This window comes from Quercus lobata, chromosome 10 (genome assembly GCF_001633185.2).
Source record: "Quercus lobata isolate SW786 chromosome 10, ValleyOak3.0 Primary Assembly, whole genome shotgun sequence".
Classification (NCBI taxonomy): Eukaryota; Viridiplantae; Streptophyta; class Magnoliopsida; order Fagales; family Fagaceae; genus Quercus; species Quercus lobata.
In genome coordinates, this window is record NC_044913.1 from 12639865 (window position 1) to 12664499 (window position 24635).

General features: G+C 34.9%; 1 protein-coding gene across 1 annotated transcript; it reads left to right on the forward strand.

The window, feature by feature from the left end:
• Positions 1–21414: 21414 nt before the first annotated feature.
• On the forward strand, positions 21415–23794 carry LOC115964351. Its single transcript, XM_031083685.1, has 4 exons — positions 21415–21440; positions 22219–22263; positions 22391–22465; positions 23350–23794. The coding sequence occupies exons 1-4, from the start codon at positions 21415–21417 to the stop codon at positions 23792–23794; spliced, it is 591 nt and encodes a 196-aa protein (XP_030939545.1).
• The last annotated feature ends 841 nt before the right edge of the window (positions 23795–24635 follow it).

Genomic DNA, 24635 nt, shown 5'->3' on the forward strand with positions numbered 1-24635 from the left:
CTCAAGAACATTCTAGCAACTCATTTGCTTCACATTGGAGAAAAGAGAGAGAGAGAGGGCAAGCCGGTGGAGATCGAGGTCGTCGAAAGGACAAGCCGGTGGAGATCGGCGTTCACCATGCGGCACTACCACCTCCGCCACCCCACCGCCGCTCGTCCTCCTCCCCACCACTTGGGTCAAATTGGCATTCCTTTTTTTTTTTTTTTTTCCATACTTGCTTGTTCTGATTCAACTTTATTTTAAAAATTGGATTTTGTTTTGTGTTTTGTGTTTGGATTATGTGAGAAACGGGGTCAAATTGGCTTGATCATTTTTTTTTTTTTTTTCATATTTGCTTGTTCTGATTCAACTTTATTTTAAGAATTAGATTTTGTTTTGTGTTTTGTGTTTGGATTATGTGAGAAACATAGATAATGAGGGAAAAAAAGAAATCCAGAGGAGAGAGAAAGAATTGATATAATAATAGCTGAGATAATTTTTTAAGCAAAAAAATTGATTTGAAGTTGCTACAGTGAGAATCCGTTGGAACATGAACAGTAACATTTGGTGTTCCAAAAATAGATATATAATAATTGTTGGAGATGCTTTTAGAAGGGCCCAATTAGATGTGAAAAAATAAAATAAAAACCAACACAAGTCAAAAAATAGTCAAAACATCCCACCTAGTTTTTTGAATCTAGTGCATTTTGTCAGAATTCAAGACTTAAAATTTAGCAACACATCACAGCCACACATTTTGAATATAAGATAAGAAAAAGCGGCAGCAGCTACTGGAGGGAGTAAACGCATTTCTCCCGTGAAAACTGAAAACTAAAGGTTTGTTTGGTAAGAAACTTTTAATAATGTTGTTATTTTGTAGAAATATATATGGGTAAAAAAGTTTAATGCGTGCTTGGGTGGAGGAGACAAAGTGACAACAACTATTGAAAGGTGAATGAGACCTTTAGTTTTTAAAGGGGGCAAAGGATCATGTTTGGGGAGCAGAGGAGATTTTTATTAGGTACAAATTCAAAAATCTTAAAAAAAAAAAATATATATATATATATATATATAGATAAAACTTATGTACAGTACTTTAGGTATTGTTCCTTAGGTTCTACCATGCATTGGCGGAGCCAGAGGGAGGCGGTGGGAGGGGGGGGGGCACCTGCCCCCCTGACTTCTCTAAAACTTTTTAGTAATAGTAGTCTAAAGTAGTTACATTCTGACATTGAGAAAAAAAATTGAAAAAAAGGGCTTCTACTTGGTTGAAAGTCACCAAACCATTGCTTTTGTCTTGTCCTACTGCAACTTGCACCTATTTCACTATTTTTCATTTTTTATTTTATATCATTATTTACACCATTTTTAATATTTATGATACTTTTCACAGCATTTTATTCTTGAATGATCCTAGAGATATTACAAATTTTACTACTTATATCTTACAAATTGGCATGTCACCAATCACAAAAAATAATTTCTAACATTTATTCATTATATTTTTTAAGTAACACTAATCACATTCTTACTCCATCAATTTATAAATTTTTTAGTAGCTATGAATTGGTTATTTTTGTTTATTTATTTTAATAATATGAAATATATTCATATTTGCTTACAACTGTTTATTTATTTTGTTATTATTGTTGGTTAATATTTTTTAGATTAATTTCACTTTTAATATCATCTTTTAATTTTGCCCCCTCTAGATTAAAATTCTGCCTCCGCCACTGCTACCATGTGACTATTTAACTTAAAAAATATACTTCTATCCATGAGAAAAAAGCCACATGGCAGAATCTTAAAAAAAGAATATAAGAAATAGCACCTACGTACTGTACCTAAGTCTTGCTCTATATATATTACTAGGTTATTTTGCCATAAGCCCCAGCCATCAAATAGCTTTGTTCCCAATTAGCCGTTTGAAGGATTTCTCTTCAAACTATTGAGAGAAATTTTGTTTGTTGCTGTATTATTAAGAGCATTCGTATAGTGTGCAAAAATTGTTTGTGCATAAAAATCTAATTTTTCTATTTTACATACTCATTTTTCAAAACATCTCACATCAGATTATCTATTTTACACTACATTTTATTAAAATATTATTTTTTCTTATTTTTTTAAAAAAAAAATTACACACACTAACAACTATCCACGCTCTTCTTTCATTCTAAAATACTCAAAGAAAAAATAAAATATAAAATACAAAATAAATAATGACTATGTAAATTTACACAATTAAGAGAGCAACAATGCATAATTTACACAATTTTGGCCTGTGTGATGATGGTAATTTTTGGACAAAAACGTATAAATTTGACATTTTTATTATTATAGGGTCATGCTAACGAGTGTCATTGGTTAACAATCCAGTTAAAGAAAATTTTTATGGGAAAAGAAAAAAAACGAGTACCCTTGGTTAACAATCCAGTTAAAGAAAGTTTTTATGGGAAAAGAAAAAAAAAAGTAATTAATATTTTGACAGCGTTTTTCATTTCTCATAAGAGCGATGTCAAAACTTTCCTAAAATGGATTGTAAACCAATGTCCTAAGGTCACTCGTTAGCATTTCCTTTATTATAAACATTCTGATGACTTTTTTTCTTTTTAAATCATTCTAATCACTTGAGTGCTTAGGTATTGATAAATTGATACATGGTCATTAAACTTGATATGAGCAAGGCATACGACCGGTTGGAATGGGGGTATTTTGAAAATGTCATGAGAAAAATGGGCTTCAATGAGAGGTGGATTGGATCGATCATGGTATGCGTGAAAACAATCACTTACTCCATCATGGTTAACGGTGAACCCCAAGGATTAATTCACCCCACTAGAGGAATTCGCCAAAGAGACCCATTATCTCCTTTCCTCTTCCTTCTTTGCACGGAAGGTCTCTATGGTCTCATTCAACATGCAGCAAGTGTAAGGGAGATAAAAGGTTTCTCTTTTTGTCGGAGGGGTCTAGCACTAACCCATCTTTTGTTTGTAGATGATAGCCTCCTCTTTTGTAGGGCAACGGGAGAAGAATGCAGAAAAATCATTGACATCCTTGAGACTTACGAAGGAGAATCGAGGCAAAAGGTGAACAAAAACAAAACAGCCATATGTTTTAGCAAATCTACCGATGAAGCAACCAAACAAGAAATCAACGTTGCCTTGGGTCTACAAGAAATTGTACACTTTGAGCAATACCTTGGGTCGCCATCTTTGGTGGGTAGGAGGAAGAAGAAAGGGTTCAATTTCATTAAAGAAAAAATATGGCGTAAGTTACAAGGTTGGGAAGGAAAGCTCTTATCTCAAGCCGGACGTGAGGTCCTCATAAAAGTAGTCATTCAAGCCATACCAACATATGCTATGAGATGTTTCAAAATCCCTTTAGGTCTTTGCCATGAAATTGAAACCATGATTAAGAAATTTTGGTGGGGTCAAAGGGGGGAGAAAAGGAAGATACATTGGTTGAAGTGGGATGAGTTAACTAAATCAAAATTGGAGGGGGGTATGGAATTTAGAGACATTGTCATGTTCATTGATTCCTTGTTGGCAAAACAAGCTTGAAGACTTTTGAAAAATCCCGAGTCCTTATTTTACAAAGTCTTTAAGGCTCGTTTCTTCCCAAATTGTACAATTATGGAGGCTAAACACACTAGTGGGGGGTTCACATGCTTGGAATAGCATCCTACATGGAAGAGATGTCTTACTTAGGGGCTGCCGTTGGAAGATTGGGAATGGCAAGGCAGTGAGTATATGGCAACACCATTGGTTGCCAAGGAAGCATCCACCACAAGTTCTCTCACCTATGGTTGGTACATTGGCTGATGCAAAAGTGGCAACTTTGATTGAGGAAACTTCTAGGCAGTGGAACCATGAGATGATTGATGGTATTTTCACCCCTTTGGAGGCAGAGCTGATCAAAGCCATCCCACTGTCACGGTGTGAGGTAGAGGATAGTTTTTTTTGGCCTTTCACAAACAATGACATCTACACTTCCAAGTCCGAGAATAGGTTCTTGAAAGCTGAAGATCAATCCAAGGTTGAAGAGGAGCAAAGGGCGCAAGAGAGACATCTGTGAAGGACAATCTGGTCTGTTCAAGTTCCTAACAAAATCAAAAACCTGATGTGGAGGGCATGCCGAAACTCTCTGCCCACAAAGGAGAATCTGGTGCGCCGAACGATCTTTGACAGCCCGACCTGTGATTGTTGCAAACAAGCTTCAAAGTCTGCTCTTCATGCTATGTGGTTTTGCCGAGAATTAGATGTGGTTTGGGAGAATGATATGCAGTGGCAGTTCAGAAGAAACCACACCTTTGTGGACTTCAAAGAGCTATTATCGTGGCTCATTACCAACCAGCGAGTCCTGGAGTTTTTCTTCATCTCAGCTTGGCTGATCTGGACTCAAAGGGACCGGATATGTTTGAACAAAACCACCGTTAGCTCTCATCAAATTGCTGCAACGGCAAAAGAGCATCTTGCCAAGTTTGCACAGACTATTACCACACCTCAGTTTCCACAGGTTATAGCCACTCCCTCTTAGACCAGACGGCGTCCTCCATCTCAAGGATTGGTGAAAATTAATTGTGATGGTGCTACTTTCAAAGACCAGAACAAATTGGGCATTGGCGTGGTGATCTGCGACGAAAATGGTATGGTTTTGGTTTTAATGGCTAAATAGTTACCATAGCTATACACGGCTCTGGAGATCGAGGCCATGGCAGCTTCAACAGCGCTGTCCTTTGCTACACAGGTGGGATTTCACAGCAGCATCTTGGAATTTGACTCACTGGTGTTGGCTACTGCATTGGTCAAGAACAACACCTATCTTTTCACGGATGGTTTGTTAATGGATGATATTAGACTTAATGCTAATTTTTTTAATCAATTACTTTAATCTTATGTAAAGAGAGAGGGTAATAAGGTTGCGCATAAGTTAGTAAGACATGCTTTTTGTATCTTAGATTTTTCGGTGTGGATGGAGGATGTTCCACCACCCATACGTTCTGTTGTCCAAGATGACATTGTTGGATTTCTTAATAAAGTTTGATGTATTTCCCTCTCCAAAAAAAAAAAAAAAAAAACGTGTGAAAATGTGTTGGACATAGACACCAAAAATGAGTATGAGAGAACTCAGAGAGAGAACGTCTGAAGAGGAGGATACGCTAGTGGGAGCACCAAAAAATTCAAGGATGATAGATATGTACCACCTGAAACGCCTGCACTGGGAGCTGGGTTAACGAAACAGAGTGCTGGAAGCTATAAGGATAGATTGTTGGGATCCATTCCTAGGGCGTATGAGCAAGCTTTTGGCCTAGATTCAGCCATGCATGAAGATTATGAATCTGATGCAGAAGAGACAAGTCTAGAGGAGGGGGTGGCAGCAGTCAGGGTATCCAAAGAAGATAAAGCAAGGATGAGAACCCCATTGAACTTAACACTCATTGTGAAAACGTTTGGTAGAAATGTTGGATTCTTATATCTATCAACCAAAATCCGATCACTGTGGAACCCCATGGGTAAGATGGATTGTATTGATGTAGGGCATGATTATTTTTTAATCAGATTCGAACTCCAAGCTGATTTGGAAACAGTCCTCAGGGGTGGGCCGTGGTTTATGGGGTCACAATTCCTTGCAATAAGACAATGGGAACCAGACTTTATTGCATCTAGTGCAACCTTTTCCTCTGTGGTAGTATGGGTTCGGCTTCCAAAGCTTCCCATAGAATATTACGAGCCTATTATTCTGAGAAAGATTGGCCAATCTATAGGACCTGTGTTAAGGATTGATGCTTACAGTCAGTAGTTCAAGGGGTAGATTCGCCAGACTTTGTATTCAGGTGAACCTGGAAAAGCCACTTCTTAGAAAAGTAATGGTGGGCAAGTTGGCCATAAAAGTACAATACGAAGGGATTAACTCCTTGTGCTTTGCATGTGGGCGCATTGGGCATCAAAAAGAAGCTTGTCCTGCGCTAATTAAGCATGCTGATATACAAGTCCCACAGGAGAATGTCAAGTCTACCAAACTTGAAAAGGAAATGGAACCACCACCAGCAGAGGTTTAAGGGGAGTGGATGGTTGTAACAAGGAAGAAGAAGCTTCATGTGAATGTCAGAGGGTCTACTGAGAGGTCAAATCAACATGGGGCTGAGGGTAAGTTTATGTCACGTAGACTACCTCGAGACGCTAACCTAGAGCACAATGATGGTAAAAGAAAGGCCCTTGCCAGTTCAAGTAATTGGAAAAACAAAGAAAGTGGGGAGGTGGGGTCAAGTAACCAAGAAACAGTGAGAATAGCCCAAAAAGGTAAAGGAAAAGGGAAAATCTCAAGTCAAACGATTAAATCCCAACGAGAACCTAACTACTCCAAAACCAAGGATGTGGAGGATAGTGCAATTTTTAACTTTAGTGCAGGTTGCAATAGTCCACTGCATAAGACTTTCAGTGGGTATCCATATAGCTCCAAAAATAATACTTCCAACTCCAAGAAAGCTTCGGTGTCTGGAAATGGCAACTCCCTCAGATCGGTGGGCAATCAAAATGAAAGGCAAGATCATCACGCTAGGGACTCAACTATAAACGAAATTCGCAAAGATCCAACAATGATAATGGGGTGGTACGAGACAGAATCAATGGAAGCATGGATGAACATCTTCCCACTAATGAAGCTAAGTCGACAGATGGGAGACCTACCGATGACAGATGAAGCATGGATGACAACCCTGAACCCATGGTGGAACTTCATCACGGATCGCCCATGCCTCCAACCGTTGGGGAAACACACCTCAGCTCACTCAAAGGAGCACTGGTTTCAGCCCCTCTCTGAACGATTACTCAGTTCCTTAGAGGAGAAGCACCTGAAGCTAGAGATCAGACAAAGAAAGATTTTGCAAGAAACTCCCATAGAGTTTGTAATGATGGGGAACCTATTCACAGTGAAACTTCTACAGTTCTCTATGAAGAACATTACATGCACACTGGTCACCAAGACCAACCAAGCTCCGTTAGGCATTCTCAAGCACTTGATCAACCTCTTTCCAGGGATCCTGGACAAGAAGACAGATTTGACTCAAGTATGGATGTTGAGGGAGGTGGGGGAGGAGCCATCTCCAACCTAGTTTGATTCCAAGACCAATCTTTGTCCAATAATGAATATCATTACCTGGAACTGTCGGGGTACGATGAAACCCAACTTTAAGAAAACTCTTCTTGATCTGGTGGCTTGGCATAGGCCTAGTATTATGGCAATTACTGAAACTCGTATGGGTGGAGACTGAGTTGATGCAATTATCCGAACCCTGCCTTTTGATGGAGCTTACTCAACGGAGACCATTGGCTACGCGGGCGGGATATGGCTCTTATGGAATTCTGATTTTGTGGATGTTGAAATACTCACAACAACAGAACAGGAGATTCATGCTCTAATTTGGGTAAAGTCCTCTTCCTTAACTTGGTTAATTAGTGCTATATATGCTAGTCCTAGATTTGCTAAAAGATGTATTCTATGGAATAACCTTAGAACTATAGCTAGTAGACATAACTTGCCTTGGCTTGCATTAGGAGACTTCAATGATGTATTATCAGAAGATGAGAAATTTGGAGGTAATGGGATTTGTGGCAGAAGGGTCAGAGCTTATCAAGAATGTATGAATGAATGCAAGCTTCTGGATTTGGACTTTTCTGGGCCAAAATATACTTGGACAAACAAGAGGGATGTGTCCAACTTGATTCAACAGAGGCTTGACAGAGGGTGGGCCAACACAGAATGGAAACTTAACTTTCCTGAAGCTACTATTTCTCACCTTCCTAGAATTAATTCGGACCATTGCCCTGTCCTATTAAATTTGGAAGGTCTTACTATGGGAAGGGGGGAAAGACCATTTAGATTCCAAGCTTTTTGGTTAAGCCATCCTAGATTCCCAACAGTTGTTAGACAAGCTTGGGAAGGAAATGAGCATCAATTGCCCTATGCTATTGCTAAATTTTCGGTTTTAGCTAGAATATGGAATAAAGAAGTGTTTAGGAACATTTTTTGGAAAAAGAAGAACCTTATGGCTAGGCTGCTGGGGGTCCAAAGGGTTCTAGCTAGTCAACCATCACAGAGAATGATCAATCTACAAAATGTTTTAACTGATGAGCTCAATGGTATTCTTGTTATGGAAGAAGAACTATGGGCTATGAAGTCTAGGACTAACTGGCTCATACAAGGAGAAAGGAATACTGCTTACTTTCACCTATCTACACTGGCTAGACGTAGTAGGAACCGTATTGTGAGCGTAAAAAATTCCATGGGAGATTGGATTATTGAGATTGAGGAGGTCAAAGATGTTTTCCAAAAAGGCTTTGTAAATCTATATCAAACTGAACAATGTTGCTGCAATTGGGAATGCCCCACCCTTGATGCTCTGGGCAGTAGACTGTCAAAAAAGGATGCTGTGAGAATTGCATCTCCTCCATCAGATATGGAAATTTTGAAAGCACTGAATACTATGAAGCCTTTTAAAGCGCCTGGAGTAGATGGGCTACATGCAGGTTTTTTTCAACGCTTCTGGATGAGTGTGGGGGAATTTGTCAAGGAGGAGGTGAAGGGTATTTTTTCTAGCTGCTGTATACTCCCATACCTAAACCAAACATTAGTGGTGTTAATCCCTAAAAGAGATGGGGTTGAATCCATTGGCCATTACAGACCTATCAACCTATGCAACACGGTTTACAAAATTGTTACAAAAATTCTAGTTCTTCGGCTTAAAACAGTCATAGCTTCCCTGGTTTCTCCTGTTCAAACAGCCTTTATTGGGGGAAGAAGGGGCACAAACAACGTCATCATTGCTCAAGAACTTGTCTACTCTCTAAATCAGAAGAAAGGGAAGGAGGGATACATGATTATTAAGATTGATCTAGAAAAAGCTATGACCGCTTGGAATGAAGCTTTGTGAGAATTTTGCTAAATAATATCGAGTTTAGTCAAGAGACCATCAAGCTAATTATGAGCTGTATTTCATCTACTTCCACATCTATTTTGGTTAATGGTAGTAAGATGGAAGAATTTAAACCTTCGAGAGGCATTCGTCAAGGTGACCCCATCTCACCCTATATATTCATTCTTTGCATGGAATTCCTTGGGGCTCTTATTAATAAGAAATGTGTAGACAAAGAGTGGGACAAAGTTAAAGCTTCGAGAGGTGGTCCTGGATTCTCTCACATGTTCTTTGCAGATGATCTGCTTCTTTTTGCCAAAGCAAATACTCAAAATTGTAATGCAATTGAGGAGGTACTTGAAGAATTTTGTGGACTGTCAGGTCAGAAGGTTAGTCAAGAAAAATCAAAAAATTTCTTCTCCCCTAATGTTCCTGAAGACACCAGAGAGGCAATATGTAACCAGCTCCAAATTAAGGCTACTTGTGATCTTGGAAGATACTTGGGATTCCCTATACTTCACAAAGGTAGAAATAGTCGTACCTTCCATTTTGTGATTGATAGAGTTCAAAGTAAGCTTGAGGGTTGGAAATCCAAGCTTCTATCACCTGCAAGCAGATTGGTACTTATTAAATCTGCTGCTACTCCGATCCCTGAGTACTTTATGCAGTGTATTTCTTTCCCTACCAATGTTTGCAACTTTATTGACAAGATCATCAGGGACTTTTTATGGGGCTCTTCGCCAGAACATAGGAAAATGCATCTTGTGAATTGGAACAAAGTTACTCTCCCCAAAGAGCTTGATGGGTTGGGGATTGTGCAAATGAAAGCTAGAAACTTAGCCTTGCTAGCTAAACTTTGCTGGAGATTAGCATCAAATCCTGAAGCACCTTGGGCTTCAATGTTAGCAAAGAAATACCTCACTCCAACTAGGATTAATAACCCGAGAGTCTATAGACCTTGTTCTCGGGTTTGGACAGCTTGTAAAAAGGGGGGGAAAATCTTCAATCGAGGGTTAAAATGGAATGTGAAGAATGGGAGATCAGTGCTATTTTGGAGGGATTTTTGGCTGCCATCCGGTGCTTTAAGACATCAAATGGTAGGTCCCCTCACAGTTAATGATGAGAAGCTCACAGTGAGAGATGTGCTCAACTCTAGGGGAGGCCTTGAAAGTTGTATTTCCTTTACTATTCTTGAGAATATTCTGCTCCAAATGAAAGCCATTCCTCTGGCTAATGATCCTAGTATGCAAGACACATTAATTTGGGCTTTCTCTAAGGATGGCTCATTTGATCTCAAATTGGCATACCTTTTGGCAAAAGATTTAAATCTTTTGAACCGTAATACTTCCAATGGAAAATGGGTTTGGAAAGCAACTACCATACCTAGAATTAAGTTCTTTCTTTGGCTGTGTTACCATAAAAGTATTCCAACTCGTGAAGTTTTAGGTTCAAGGGGCATAAATCTTGACACGGCATGTGAACTATGTGGCCTGGCAACGGAATCCATATCCCATGTCATAAGGGATTGTATCGTCGCAAAAAATTTTTGGAAGTTGCTTGGCATCCCTAATAAGCACCATGATTTCTTCCTACTCGATCTTGAGGAATGGATGAAAGTGAACTGCTCCTCAAAGAGTATATCGAGGCATCATCAACTGCCTTGGAAGATAGTCTTTCCATTTGGTATTTGGCAGTTATGGAATCAAAGGAATCCTTTTCTATTCTCTTCTGGTACGGTGACTAGAAACATCCAGGACCTTTGCATTAAAATGAGTGCTGAATTCTTTGCAATTGTCGGTGCTAAACCCAACAAGAATCCGAGAACAAATATTCAGGTGAAGTGGACCAAACCTCCTGTGGGGTGGCTGAAACTAAATACGGATGGATCTGCTATTGGTAATCTTGGGGTAGCAGGTGGTGGAGGGCTGATCCGTAATGAGAATGGTGATTGGATTATGGGATTTGCTAGATCATTGGGAATTACTTCTGGAGTCATGGCAGAATTATGGGCTTTAAAGGATGGTCTCACATTAGCTTCTCAACTTAGAATTGCTGACATTTGTATTGAGCTTGATGCTAAGCTTATTGTTTTACTTCTCAATAATTACTCGATAAATAATCTCATGCTAGAGCCTTTGCTTGGTGATTGCAGGACCCTATTGAAGAAATTCCATAATACAAATGTCCAGCACATTTTCAGGGAGGCAAACCAATGTGGTGATGCATTGGCTAAGTTTGGAGCCACCCTTTCATCGGATTTTGTTAATTTTGTTAACCCACCGCCTATGATGGAGGATTTGCTGGCTTTTGACAAAGCCGAGTTTTTTTGTAACAGACTTATTAGTACTTAATCTATTTCAGCGTTGGTTTACCAAAAAAAAAAATGTGTTGGACATTGATGACAATGACGAGAGCAATTAATTACGTCCATGGTTGCTACTTTGACTTTTACTTATCAATAAAAGTGTCCTATTCTTATAGCCAACAAAAAGAAAGGTATTAGAAAATGAGTGTGGGGGAGTAGTTTATTTAAGCTTTTATTGATGGTTTGCTTAAATATACTTAAATCATAAAAAAGTAAAAAAAATTAAAAAAATAAGGATTTTAAAAAATTATATATAAAAGCTAAAAACAAAAATATTAATTTATAATCCAATGTCAAATGGATACAAAGTATGTGTTTGGATATGACTGAAACTTGCGTTTACGTTTTCAGTTCACGTTTCCTTCCTCTTTTTTTTAGCGCATGAACAGTGAATTTACTGTGCAAAGACAAAAATTACTGTTTATACACTGTAGCAGTACTGTTCACGTACTGTAGCAATACTGTTCATGCATTTAAAAATATTAAAAATGGGTTTCACGGTACTTTTCACACATTTAAAAATTATTTTGCTACAGTATTTTTAGTTTTCAGTTTCAGCAACAATAAGTTTAATCCAAACGGACACAAAGACTTTTGAGAAATTTTTTTATTTAACATGGCTATCAAAGATTTTTAGATTTTGTAGCTGCCAGACATCTGTCTAAAAAAAAAGAGATAACGGGAGAAAATAAACCAAGAGGATCTGCGCCCATTTTGTACTTATAAATTACATACCAAAATTAATTTTAGACCTTTAAATTTACTTTCATCGAATAAAACCTCTAAAACTTATCAATTAATGCTTCCCATTAGGGTAAGATTTTTGTCTCCAGGATAACGTAGGGATAGGTTTAGGCTATTTAGCCACACCCTGCACTACAATGGAAGAAAGTGGAAATTATTTTTGAAGGACTAGTCAATGTATGTTTTGTTATGTATTAAGAGTTTGGATTATATTGTTAATGTATTAAAGTATGAGTATTAAAGACTTTGTTTGTATTACTAAATAGTTAAATACATAAATATTATTATTATTATTTTTTTGATTGTGATATTATTTTACTAAATACTTTGGATAATATTATCTACTCCTTATATATATATATATATATATATATATTTTTTTTTTTTTTTTTGTAATTTCAAATATATTTATATTAATGAAATGAGTTTTATAAAAAAATATATATTATAACAGGTGTGCAACAGTACAAATTGACATGAAATAGAATTTAACAAGGGCAGAGCAGGACATTGCGGGCCCTCGGGAATGGGAATGGAGCGAATTTTACTAGTAGTAGTGGGGGCGAGGACTAATGAAATACACATTTTTAATGGAAGCTTTTAGATTAGTTTAAAAAAAAAAAAAAAAAACTATGTAAAGAAGTTGGGAGACGTTTCCTGAATTGTATAACAGTGGAAAACACAGTGCAATATTAGTGAAATGTTTACTGTACAATCCTTCGCACAGCATTTCAATTTCTTCAAAAATTTTAACTTTTCTTTTACTCTAAACTATTTTTCTTTTGAAACTTTCTAGATCCTAAAAGTTAATTTTTTTAACTTTTTGATTTCAAAGTTCAAATTGGTCTAAACTTTTTGATGCTGACAGATTATTTATTTATATCTTTTCCTTGACAACGTTTGAAGAATGATTGATATGTTACCTACATAATAAGAAATAATAATGATGATATGATGATGGTGAATGGTCCATGATGATGATATGGACCTGGTTTTTTTTTTTTTTTTTTTTGCTACATGTTCCTGGTATTTCTTTTTTATTTTTAGAATAGGTACTTTTTCTGTTCTTATCAGTAATTGTTATTTTCAATGATTATACTCTTTTCTGGTAATAAGGTATAAGTCTAGTTAATGTATGTACTTAAGGCACACATTAATTATTTATTTTTAAAAATATTTTATGGAGAATTGAAGAAACTATTTAAAAAGTTAATAACTTTTTCATTTTTCAATAAAAAATTTTCTAAAATGGTTTACTAATGTATACCCTAAGGGCACACATTAGTAAAACCCATAAGATATTTAACAATGAGTAATAAGATGTGACCATGTGATATTTAACTATGGGTATGTTAACTCGTTTAATTAACAAGTCATGTAAATGTTAATACAAATGATTTATTTAATAATCTATTTGATTAATATGTCATACTTAACCTATATAATTTTTATCAATTTCCATTTGTTTAAAATTATAATACAATTACAACCATAAATATAAAAAATAAACATATAAAAACAACCATAAATTAAGCAATAATATCAAAATAACTAATAATTTTATAAGCTAAATAGGTTAGACATGTTCACATGTTGAATACAAACATGACTTATTTATTAAATGGGTCAATCATATTAACCTGAATATGACCCGAACCCGTTTGACCTAAACTCATGACTTGATTATAAGCGGGTTAGTCATGTTGAGTTCACCAGTCGTATCAAATTTTGTCACCCCTAATTTTTGATGGTAACTTTTGTTACAATGTGAATGTTTACAAAAAGTGGGCAATATTGAACAATACACGATTGTCACAAAATAATGAGCATTATTATTCAACAATAAATGATTGTTACAAAGAATTGAAGTGAGCATTATTCAACAATATTTCAAGATTGTTAGAAAAGAGTGAGCATTATTATTATTATTCAACAAAATATGCATTGTTACAATAAGTGATCATCATTAGCCAACAATGCAAAAAGTTAAGCTAAAATAATGTTGCAGAAATATACGAATAAATAAGGGGTGTAGCTATGTACAAGGGTGGGGCCATGGCCCCCCAAAATTTTGAAAAAAATATATGTATATAATTATTTTAATGTTTTGAAAATTTAGTTTACAAAAATAAGAGTTCTCTCCAAATATTTAAATTAGTCCTATGATGCTCCTAAAAAATATAATTGGTCTAATAATTATAGAAACATAACTTTATTTTTCACAATTCTATTTTTTATTGTAAAATGTGTTCTTATATTTGTTAAAAATTTAATAAAATTTGGCACCAAATATATTTGAATTTATATTTTTCAACCCGTTATGTGGCAATTAATAAGTCATTAACTTATTAAAAAAATCTTGTTACTAAAACTACACATAAAATGTCTTTTTAATTGCTACATAATGGGTTAGAATAAGATAGTTTCAAATATATTTGGAGCCTAACTAATGTTTGGAGCCTAAGATAGTTTTTGAAAATTTCATTAGTTCAATCGAATACAATTTTTTATTTTATTTTATGAAAAATTGCCATCAAACATAATTTTGATTTAAAATACAAAGTTTTTTTTTTTTTTTTTTTGGTGTAAGTATATATATAACTTATCAAATAAAAAAATGTGTATATAATAAAAAAGCCTAATATATATATATATATATGTGTGTGTGTGTATATATAGGAGTTGTCTTGATAAATATATTAGTGCTGCAACTTAACTTTCAAACAAAAATTTCTGACTCTGTCCCTGTCAATAATTAATTAACTTCCTTAATGGATATATATATATAAATATATATATATATATATATATATATATAAAACTTCTGCATAGTGCTGAAGGCCTGAAGCAAAAGACATCAACCCAAAGAATGGCAGGAAGAAGCACAGAGTTGGAGTTGGAGAGAAGTACCATTTCCGAACGTGATGCTAATCTGATCAATCATGACAGGAACAGGTAATTAATGTACTCTACCATGTTTTCATTTTCTTCTTTACTTCATATATATACTATATCTTCAATATTTTTCTTATTAACACCACCACCTTTCCTCTAAGAGTTAATCAAGTTTAAGATATATATATACACGTGAAGAAGTTAGCTTGCAATGAGTTAATTACTACTGGAATGGAGGGCTGTCTTAGAAATAAGATGACACGGTGAGAGTTATGTTTATACGCAGTACACAAAGTGACCTCACATTTCCTGGAGGACAAGCCAGTTAATTAATTAATTCTATGATGAAACACAACCCCAACAAAAAACTGGGGTTATAGTACTGTTTTTAAACTGCAACTGTAATCCAAAAATCGCTCAAATGGGCTATCCAGCGTGTTTTTTTTTTTTCAGGCGGTTCGTAACACTGCTCAACAAGTGTGACAATAGGTCTAACTAACAGTTATTCCTCGCACTGAAATCGTTTGGAAACTAACCATATTTTAACCCTAGTTATAGCTTATTGAGTGCACCATGCCGAAAAAACAAGCTCTGGATCTGGATCTAAGCTTGGCTTCATTTTCTAACGACGTCGTGGAGATTGGTGCTCATGAGAGACTGGAGGAGAGCGCGTTGCTGCAGGATTTCCATGGTGTTGCGGCTTCCAGCGGCCTGGTTCGTTTTCAAACTTCAAACTTCAAACTAGGCATGCTTAAAAAGTGCTTAAATTTACACATTTTTCACCAAAAACTATCCACTGAAGTGGGGGTATAAGTTTGCAAATATACGTAGCAGATAACCGTGCAAATATAAACGTCCCTGTAGTTGTGTAAATAATTTTTTAATATTTTTTTTTATCTCACCCACTCATCAGACCTCACTTTTCTCTTTTTCCCAAAATCTTTTCTTTCCCCATCTCCATCTTCATCTTCATCACCCACTCACTCGTTCTCTAAACAAAACAAAGCCGGTCAACCACCCACCGCCGTCCACCCACCACACCCAAGCCAAAAAATCTCATCTTTCTCAAACCCCAAAACCCAAATCAAAACACAAATCAAACTACACCCACAACTCAGAACTCCAAAAACCAAAAAAAATCACCAAGTCCCCAAACCCAAGAGAGAACCAAAGTTAGAAGCCTTTTGTTTGTGGTGGTTGATTGGCTGAACCCATAGTGTTCGGCCATGGTGGTCTAGGCTAGGTGGAATTCGGGTTTAGAGAACTAGAAAGAGCAGGGGTTTAATTTATGTGGATTTCTGCCTTTGTGATGGTTATGTGATGTTCGGCCATGGCCATGGAGCTCTAGCCATGGAGGTTTGGCTTTGTGACGGTGAAGAGAGAAGAGAGGTGAGAGGTGAAAGATGAGAGAGAACTTTTAACCTTTTTCAGGAGATGAGAACGTGTAGTCATAAAGTATAAAGTAAAAATAATAATAACAAAATAAAATAAATATTATTTAAATCAAATGAAGTGAATTTTTATGCTAGAAGGGACAGCATATCTTACAAGGACTGATGCAAATGCTTATTGGCTGGGACTACCCGAACTATGCAAATAACACTTACGTGTTGCGGCTTCCAGAGTTATACATTTTTTTTTTTAATTCAAAAAAAAAAAAAATCGTACTTTTTTAGTGGTCCGTACCATGGTACCTAGTTAAGGGAAGTTAAAAAATTTATTTTTAATCAGTTGAAAATCGAAATTTTTTTTAATGAGCTTCTTCAAACACAGATCTAAATCATAATTACCACTTTTACTATGAGTTACACAAAAGAAATTAATTTGACTTGATGGTAAAAGTTAATGAACTCAGAAATATATAAATAGAAAAGTTATTACCAATTAGCTGACACATGTATTTATAAAAGATTTTACTTAGAACATTGTTAATCAATTTTTTTATTAAAAAAAAAACTGATTTTTTAAAGTTTTTTTTATATTAATTTTTCATAATTTTTTTCTAAGTAGTTAATTAATAAATACTTTAAGATTATCTATTAAAAGCATTAGCATTAGGGTGTAAAACCCCCAAATTGCTATTTAACAACTTAAACCATTAAAAACATGCAACCATCGGGTTGTAAAATGTAAAAAATTATATCCACCTGCTATAGTAAGTGGGTACATTTACAAACTACTGTTCACAGGCAGTAAACTTACATTCCAATATTTTATTAACTCTCTCACTTCTCTCTCTCTCGTCTAACTCTCCCTCTTCTCTCTAATTTTTTTTCTCTCTTCTCCATCTCTTTGTCTCTCCCTTTTCTCTCTCTCTATTCTCTTTGTTTCTCTCTCCTCTATCTCTTCTCATCTAACGCATTTTTGGTTAGATCGAATCAATGGTTGTTGGGTTTCAGTGGTGGCGTTTCGATGGTTGCCAGGTTCGTTTTGATGGTGGAGTTGAATTGGTGGCTGGGTTTTGGTAGTTAGTTGTTTCGATGCTCTTGCTAAGTTGGTTTTGGTAGTGGTTGGGTTTCAACACTTGTTTTGGTGCTAGTTGTGTGTGGTGCAGCGATTATGAGTGGTGGGTTTGGCAGCGGTGATTGTTGACTCTCTCTCTTAGTGATTTTGGTGGTTGTTGATGGTGGTGGTGGTGGGCTGTGGTTGAGTTTTTTTTATTTCTATGGGGTTTGATTATTTTGCTATGAGTATTGACTGTGGTAGTTGGTTACTTGGTTTTGAAGGTTGTGGTTCAAATTTTCAGTGGTGGTGGCAATTTTTTTCGGGTAATTTTGGTGGTGAAGAATTGGTGTTTGTGGCTAAGTTTTGGTGAAAGTTAGTTGTGACTAGTGAGGGTTTACTTGAGAGAGAGACAAAGATGAAGAAGACAAAAGAGAAAGATATAAAATTTATATTATTTGATTGTGTAGTTTATATTATTTTATATTTGTTGTATTATTAAATAAGTTGATAAAATAGATAAGATAGTATTTGAAAATTTAAAATAGAGATTTTTTTTACGTTCTCTTGTGTGAATGCTTTAATCAAACCCATTTTTGAGTTATTTAACTATTTAATAAAGGGCGAATATCCAGTATGGCAGTATCAGCCGGATTCAGCCCTATACATGGAGCTTGACCTTCTCACAACACGTAAATCCCCCACACACTGGTGCGCCAACATGTTGACCCGCTGATTGTGCTTAAATTTGGCATTAGTGTCACTGTCGAAGTCAAATTTGCCTTTTTTTAATTTTTATTTATAAAATAATAATAATTGATGGGATGCCTTAAAAACTTGGATTTCAGAACACCTAAATCTAGTGATTTCAAATAACGGCATATTGTTTCTCAAAAAAAAAAATAACGGCATACGTCTAGCCACAAAGGTTAGGAATTTAAGAAACTAGTCGCTAACCCGTGCGATGCACGGGATAATTTTTATAATTTGGCTCAAAGCATATTATAATTTTTTTTTTAACCCATAATAGTACAGAATGTTAAACCAAGAGCAAAATGGGGGAAAATATAAGGAGAATACAAATTGACTAAAAAAGGGATGAGAATCTTAACAAATTTAAGTTAAGAATAAGCAGTTGCCAATGTAAATCCTTCAATTTAAGAACTTTCATGGCCTTGCAATTAATGCCCAAAAACCAAGTCTTGTCTGGTTGAAAATAGCTACGGAATAAATAAAAAAATTTAAAAAGGGGGGCTCTCTCCTTTTCTTCTAACCTCAAAAGTGTCAAGCAAGGATCATAGGATGGATTATGGGCAATAATAAAAGTCCACAACACAAATTTGGGTAAAAGAAACCACCTGCAACATTTAACATTTTGTGAGGCAAAAGATATGACAATCCAACTACAAATTTGAGTTAAAAAATTAATTGCAAGTAATATAGAAAAGCATGATTCCAATCCAAAATTTGGATTCTAAAACAGTAATAGGTTCAGGAACAAAATATGATCCAACTCAGATTTTCAACAAAGATGAAAAAATTGATGTGTAACCCCAAAGTCTTAGGGCATAAAGTTCAACTTAAGCAATCTATAAATTAAACTCTAGGAGTTTAAACTTTCTTTTTCAGTTTTAGATGTCTTTGTGATTCTCATTAAAAAAAAAGCTTTAAATGTAAATAATCACCCTTTCATCAACATGTTTAATATAAACACAGGCTAGGGAAAAAAACCATAACCAAAAAAGAAAAAAAAAAGAAAAAAGAAGAGAATCCTATAGAGTTGAGAACAATTACATCTCAGCGAAGAAGCAATTAACAATAAAAGTACTAAATTTCTAAACTTTGTTTTATCAACATAGTACAACTTTTTCATTAAAAAAATTAAATTAAAAAAAAAAAAACATAGTACAACTTAAAATGATGAACCATAGAACAATGGAGAACTTTGTTCTGTTTTTTTTTAATAGTAGAAAAAGGAACAAAACGGAATAGTAGAAGAATTAAAACCTTCTAGGTTGTGTTCCTTGCAATCCTCCAAAACCAAAGGAAACCCATCAAACAAAAAAAAAAAACATGAAAAATAATCAAGCAATAGGGAACCAAACGAAATAAAAGAAAAATCCATATGGAAAAAAGAGAGGAAAAAATAGGGATGTACAAAGATTCAATGGTGGAGTTTACAAACAAATAGAGAGACAAACGGATATAATTTAGGAAAACAAATTTGAAAAGAATTGGGAGAATTACCTGACATGAGAAACCAATCAAAATCTCATCCTGATTGTATTTTTGCTGAATAAAACTTTGGATGCTGTACTTATTTTGCTAAATCTTGTCTTTGCCATTGCAAGGTGAAAACAACACAACTTTCTTATATCCTTTATGCAACATAAATTTCAATGAGGTTGATGGCATGCTAAGCATGGCTGTAGCTCTGTACCTGCAATTACATATATGTACTTACATATTTGTATTGTAAGAGTTCCAATTAAAACAAATTAGAGATAATTACTTACTTACATATTTGTATTGTAAGAGTTCCAATTAAAACAAATTAGAGATTAATTATAGTAAAAAGTTTCTCCTCTATGTGATAAAAAATCAAATGAAACATAAATGATCATAATGCATCATGAAATGGTACAGCTGAAATTCGTGCACTTCAAACAACTTATAAGAAGCTGTCCAATACATAGCAAATAGATTAATGACACAAACACATGCAGTGCCAAACAACCAATGCACCATTCCAAGTCAACCAATTCACCATTCCAAGTTCTCTCCAAATCAAAATCAAAACAAAATAAATACCCAAAAGACAAAAATCCTCAGCAACAAATCTCAACAGAAATCTAGGAAATTAAACAGACCCACTTCCCAAATCCCATTGATTTCACCTCAATCCCCAGAAATTGGAAAGAGAAATTGTTAGAGATCATGAAGTTCATGAACAAAAGCTAACATAAAATGCAAACCAAAGAATACATTGTTAAGTTATAGTAACTCATTTAACACAAACCCAAAACTTAATCCATAAGTTTATTTTTTCCATATGTATTATATTAGGATTTGGAATTAGGAAAATAGAATGATGCAAAATGCTTATCTGAATATTATTGGTCACTATCATCTGATTATATACATCAACAGAGTACTTAACCAACTAACTGAAAGATAACTAACTAACTTCAAAGCCACGTGCACATCACATGCTCGCTTAATAGACTAAACTACTTGCAGCATATCTACCTAGCATTGAACTACATGTAGCACAGCACCCTGCTTATAGCTCTTCAACAGCAACATCAGTTTCTGCATTAACTGCATCTGCAGAATCCTTCCTCAACATATTACATAATAGAAGTAAAATTATTAGGACATACCATATGCATACTTATTGCTGGTGAGTTTTGGGTCGGGTCCAATAATGTGAAAACTTTGTGCCAAACCTATATATAAATAGATATATAAAACCCAAGTATACAGATATCCCCAATTAACAAAGCAAAATTCACAATTCACAAAGGTATCTAAAAGGAACCTTCACAATTGATTGTGCTTCCATTTACTTTTGCTTCACTGTTGTTTTTTTCCTCAACACCCAAACAGATGCTCAACTTGGTTAAGTTTGTCTGATCATGAAAATACTTTGGAAGCTTTATATCAATATTTATCAAACATTGAATCTTTTGCTGGAGAGAAACAAAATGGAGAAGATTCTAGGAAGGATGGTAACTTGGCAACTTAGTGCCAATTACTGATGCTACAGTCAAATATTATAAAGATCACAACTCTTGCGACATCAAAAGCCTTGTCTTTGTCTCTCTCTCACACTCGCTGGTAGATTTTTTTTTTTTTTTTTAACAAACAATAAGGATTTATTAACTGAGACCCAGCATCAAACACCTACCACGCACTATAACTGAAATTTTGAAAACCCTAACTTTAAACTAAACGGATTAAATTTAGAATGAAAAGAAGTTGGAGAATTACCAGGAAAAAAAAAAAAAGTGTCAATGTAGGACTGCAAAGCACAAAATAAAAGAATTTTGAAAATTAGAGAGAGATTCAAATAACAATGAATGAATTTGAAAGAGAGAACAGGTACCTGCAGCAATAGAAGGGGAGGCGCTTGAAGGTGGGTGCGAGACTCTTTGTATCTGATCAGCTCTACCTTTGATCGCTTACTTGTTTCTCATCTGAGTTTTGGATTTTGATTTTGGGGGAAGGAGAGAGTTTCGTTTTTTGGGTTTCTGAGAAGAGAGAGCAGGATGGGGGAAGGAGAGAGTTTCATTTTTTGGGTTTCTGAGAAGAGAGAGGCAGAGAGCAGGACGGGTTTTAGTTTTAGAAGAGAATTGGGTTTTGTTTTGTTTGGGGTAGAATTTTTTTTTAAATATATTTGCTGTTTTGGAAAAATATGTTTATGAGGGCTACTCTGATTTTGCGTTTAAGTATTTTTTGGGATTTAGAAAAGTTTTTTTTTTTTTTTTTGGTTTCTGATTTTTTTTTTTAATATTGTGCTGATGTGGAAATTTGTGGGAGCTTCAAAAGTTTCGGTTTTATATATATATATAGATTAGCAAGCTCTCTTTCCTATTAAACAAAAAAAAAGGGGGCAGTTTGGTCCAATATCCAATGGCACTAGACTCATTGAGATGGTGACACGTATCCATTTTTTAATATGTGTTACCATTCGATCAAGTCCAATGCACTGGAAACACTAGACTGGTCATCATCTGACCAAGTCCAGTACACTGGAAACACTAGACCTAATCTGGACCAAAAAAAAAAAAACCTTAACCCTAACCAAAATTATTCCAAACATAGCCCCTGGCTAGTTAGGCATCTACATTTTTTTTTTTTTTTTTTTTTAATAAAGCAGATGGAAAGCTTTAATTTTGAAAGCTTTTTATGGCATATTGAACAGGTTTGGGTTCTTGGTTTATTATTATCTCTATTGCTTTGTTTTTAAAAAATTCAAATTTATTGTCACTTGGATAGTTGGATGATTGGGTCTAATTTATGTTATGTCTTTTGTTTTATACAAGTTTCAGCTTAAATGCGGCTTTGGATTTAGCCATCAAATTCAAAGATTCAATTTCGGAAGCTATTTATAATCGACTGAACAGGTTTGGGTTCACTTATTCATGCTGCTTTTGATTTTTGGCGGAAAAAGTTATATTTTTAATTTCAAATTCAAGGGGAAGGGGATATATTTGTTGTTTTGCTTGGTTGTTTTTGAATTCTTTGATGATTTAAGAACAGAGTTTTTGCCCATTATCGTTGTTGGGGCATAATCTGTATTGGCATGGTTGTATGTTTGCTTTTTAAGTTTTTCAAGCTTCTCTAATCTTTAAGGCCAATGATAGAAGAGATTTATGCATCCAACGAAAACATAGCGGGAATGAGATGAAAAAAAGTGGAAGAAGAGATGGGTTTTATTCCTTTGCTAGTCAGGTTTCTTGTTTTGCTTGTTGGTTTAAGATAGTCAACGCTTGAGATTTTGACTAGATCAAGTTTATGCCCCTAATTAGTCTACTGAGTATTCTTAACCTATTCCAAAGTTTTGGGACTAAGGTTTGGTTGTTGTTTCCTTTTTCAACATCAATGCTAATGCATGTACGAGGAACAATAAGTCTTATATTAGACTTATAGCCTATTGAATGACTTCAATTATTACAAACTCACCATTGCCATGGCATTCGCACATATAAAGACTGAATTTTTAGAATTCTTGATAAGACAAATTGTTATAGATTATGTCTTATAGTGAGGGTGAATGAAATAATATTGATAGTGGCTTGTTCATCTCTTCGCATTGAATTGCACTCATTGTGATAGGTTTAGGAGAGAAACCTAATAAAGTTGAAGGGATTTTTTTTTTTTTTTTTTTTTTTTTTTTGGGAAGTAAAGTGGATTTTGTGGGTTTTTTATTTTATTTTTATTTTCTTATGTTTGGAAGGTAAAGAAATAATGTTAAAGTTGAAGGATTTCTTGTTTGTGTATGTGCCAGTGATGAAGCACTCGTTTTCTTTAAAGCATTTCATGGGCTTCTTGTCTTCCTCGCCTCATTTCTAATTGCCTTAATTGGTTTACACTTTCAAGCCTTAGACGTCTCGCCACTTGATACACATTTTGCTATCATCTTGCTTTTCGTCATGGCTACAATCGTCCATGGCATTGCATATGTGGAGATAAAACTTCTACCTCAAAATGCTGAGTATCTTCCCATATTAAGGTTCATTTGTCTGGTTTCTGGAATTATTACTATTGAACTACTTGTCGCAATAATCTTTTCTCCCTTTTGGCTATTCATGGTTAATTTATGTCCAATCATGATCCTAGGGGTACCACGCCATTCATACCAACAAGTTTATCAGTGTATCTACTACATAGCTAATTTAGTACTTAATGAAGTATGTAGCTTGTTTGAAAAGATTTGTCAATTAGTTGATTAGATATATGACAAGGTTCTACCGAAATTCCAATAAGCAGCTTCTCAAGCATTTTCCTCAAGGGAACTAGAAGACAATGATATTCAGATGGAAGAAACTGTTTAAGTGGCCTATTATTGTTAATTAGACATTTGTAAGAAAAATTTTCACTAATGCAATTTTCTATTAGTTGCATTTTATTCAATTTGCAAATTTTCAACAACTTGACTTTTAAGGTTGAAAGTTTTAATGGAAAGTGAGATTTCCATTTATTACTTTTTGGCAACGCCAACGCTCATTTGTAAGGGAAACAAAACCAAACAAAGCCAGAAAACAAACATATGTTTCCAAGAGTTTTGTAGCTTAACTTACACTTCTTTAATGTTCCAATGGAGATTCGTCCTCCCCTAATTATCGAATTATAATGCTACTTTTTTATTTTATTTTATAGATATGATAAAATTTCTACCTATGACATCCGTTTTATGATAATTGCTTATAGGTTCGAATCTCAGATTTCTTATTTAAATTTCTTATTCGACACAAGTGAAGCAAAAACTGTTGAGTGAGCCTCTTGTACTCTTTTTGTGGGATCCATTTCCATTTCTATCGCTCACAAAGTTTTGGAGGAAGGAGATGGGGATTGGGTGATCATGTTCCAATTGTGGGGCTTTCTTTCAATAAAATCTTCTTTACTAAGAGAAAAAAAAAAAGTTAACATCATCCCCTAAGCACCTAATCAGGGTATTTTGGAAATCAACTCTTTGATTACATAATTTCATTTGTCAGCATCTAGAATATTTAGTCGTTGAATATTCATACAAGACAAATATATTTTGAGCACGAAATTCTCATAAATAAATAA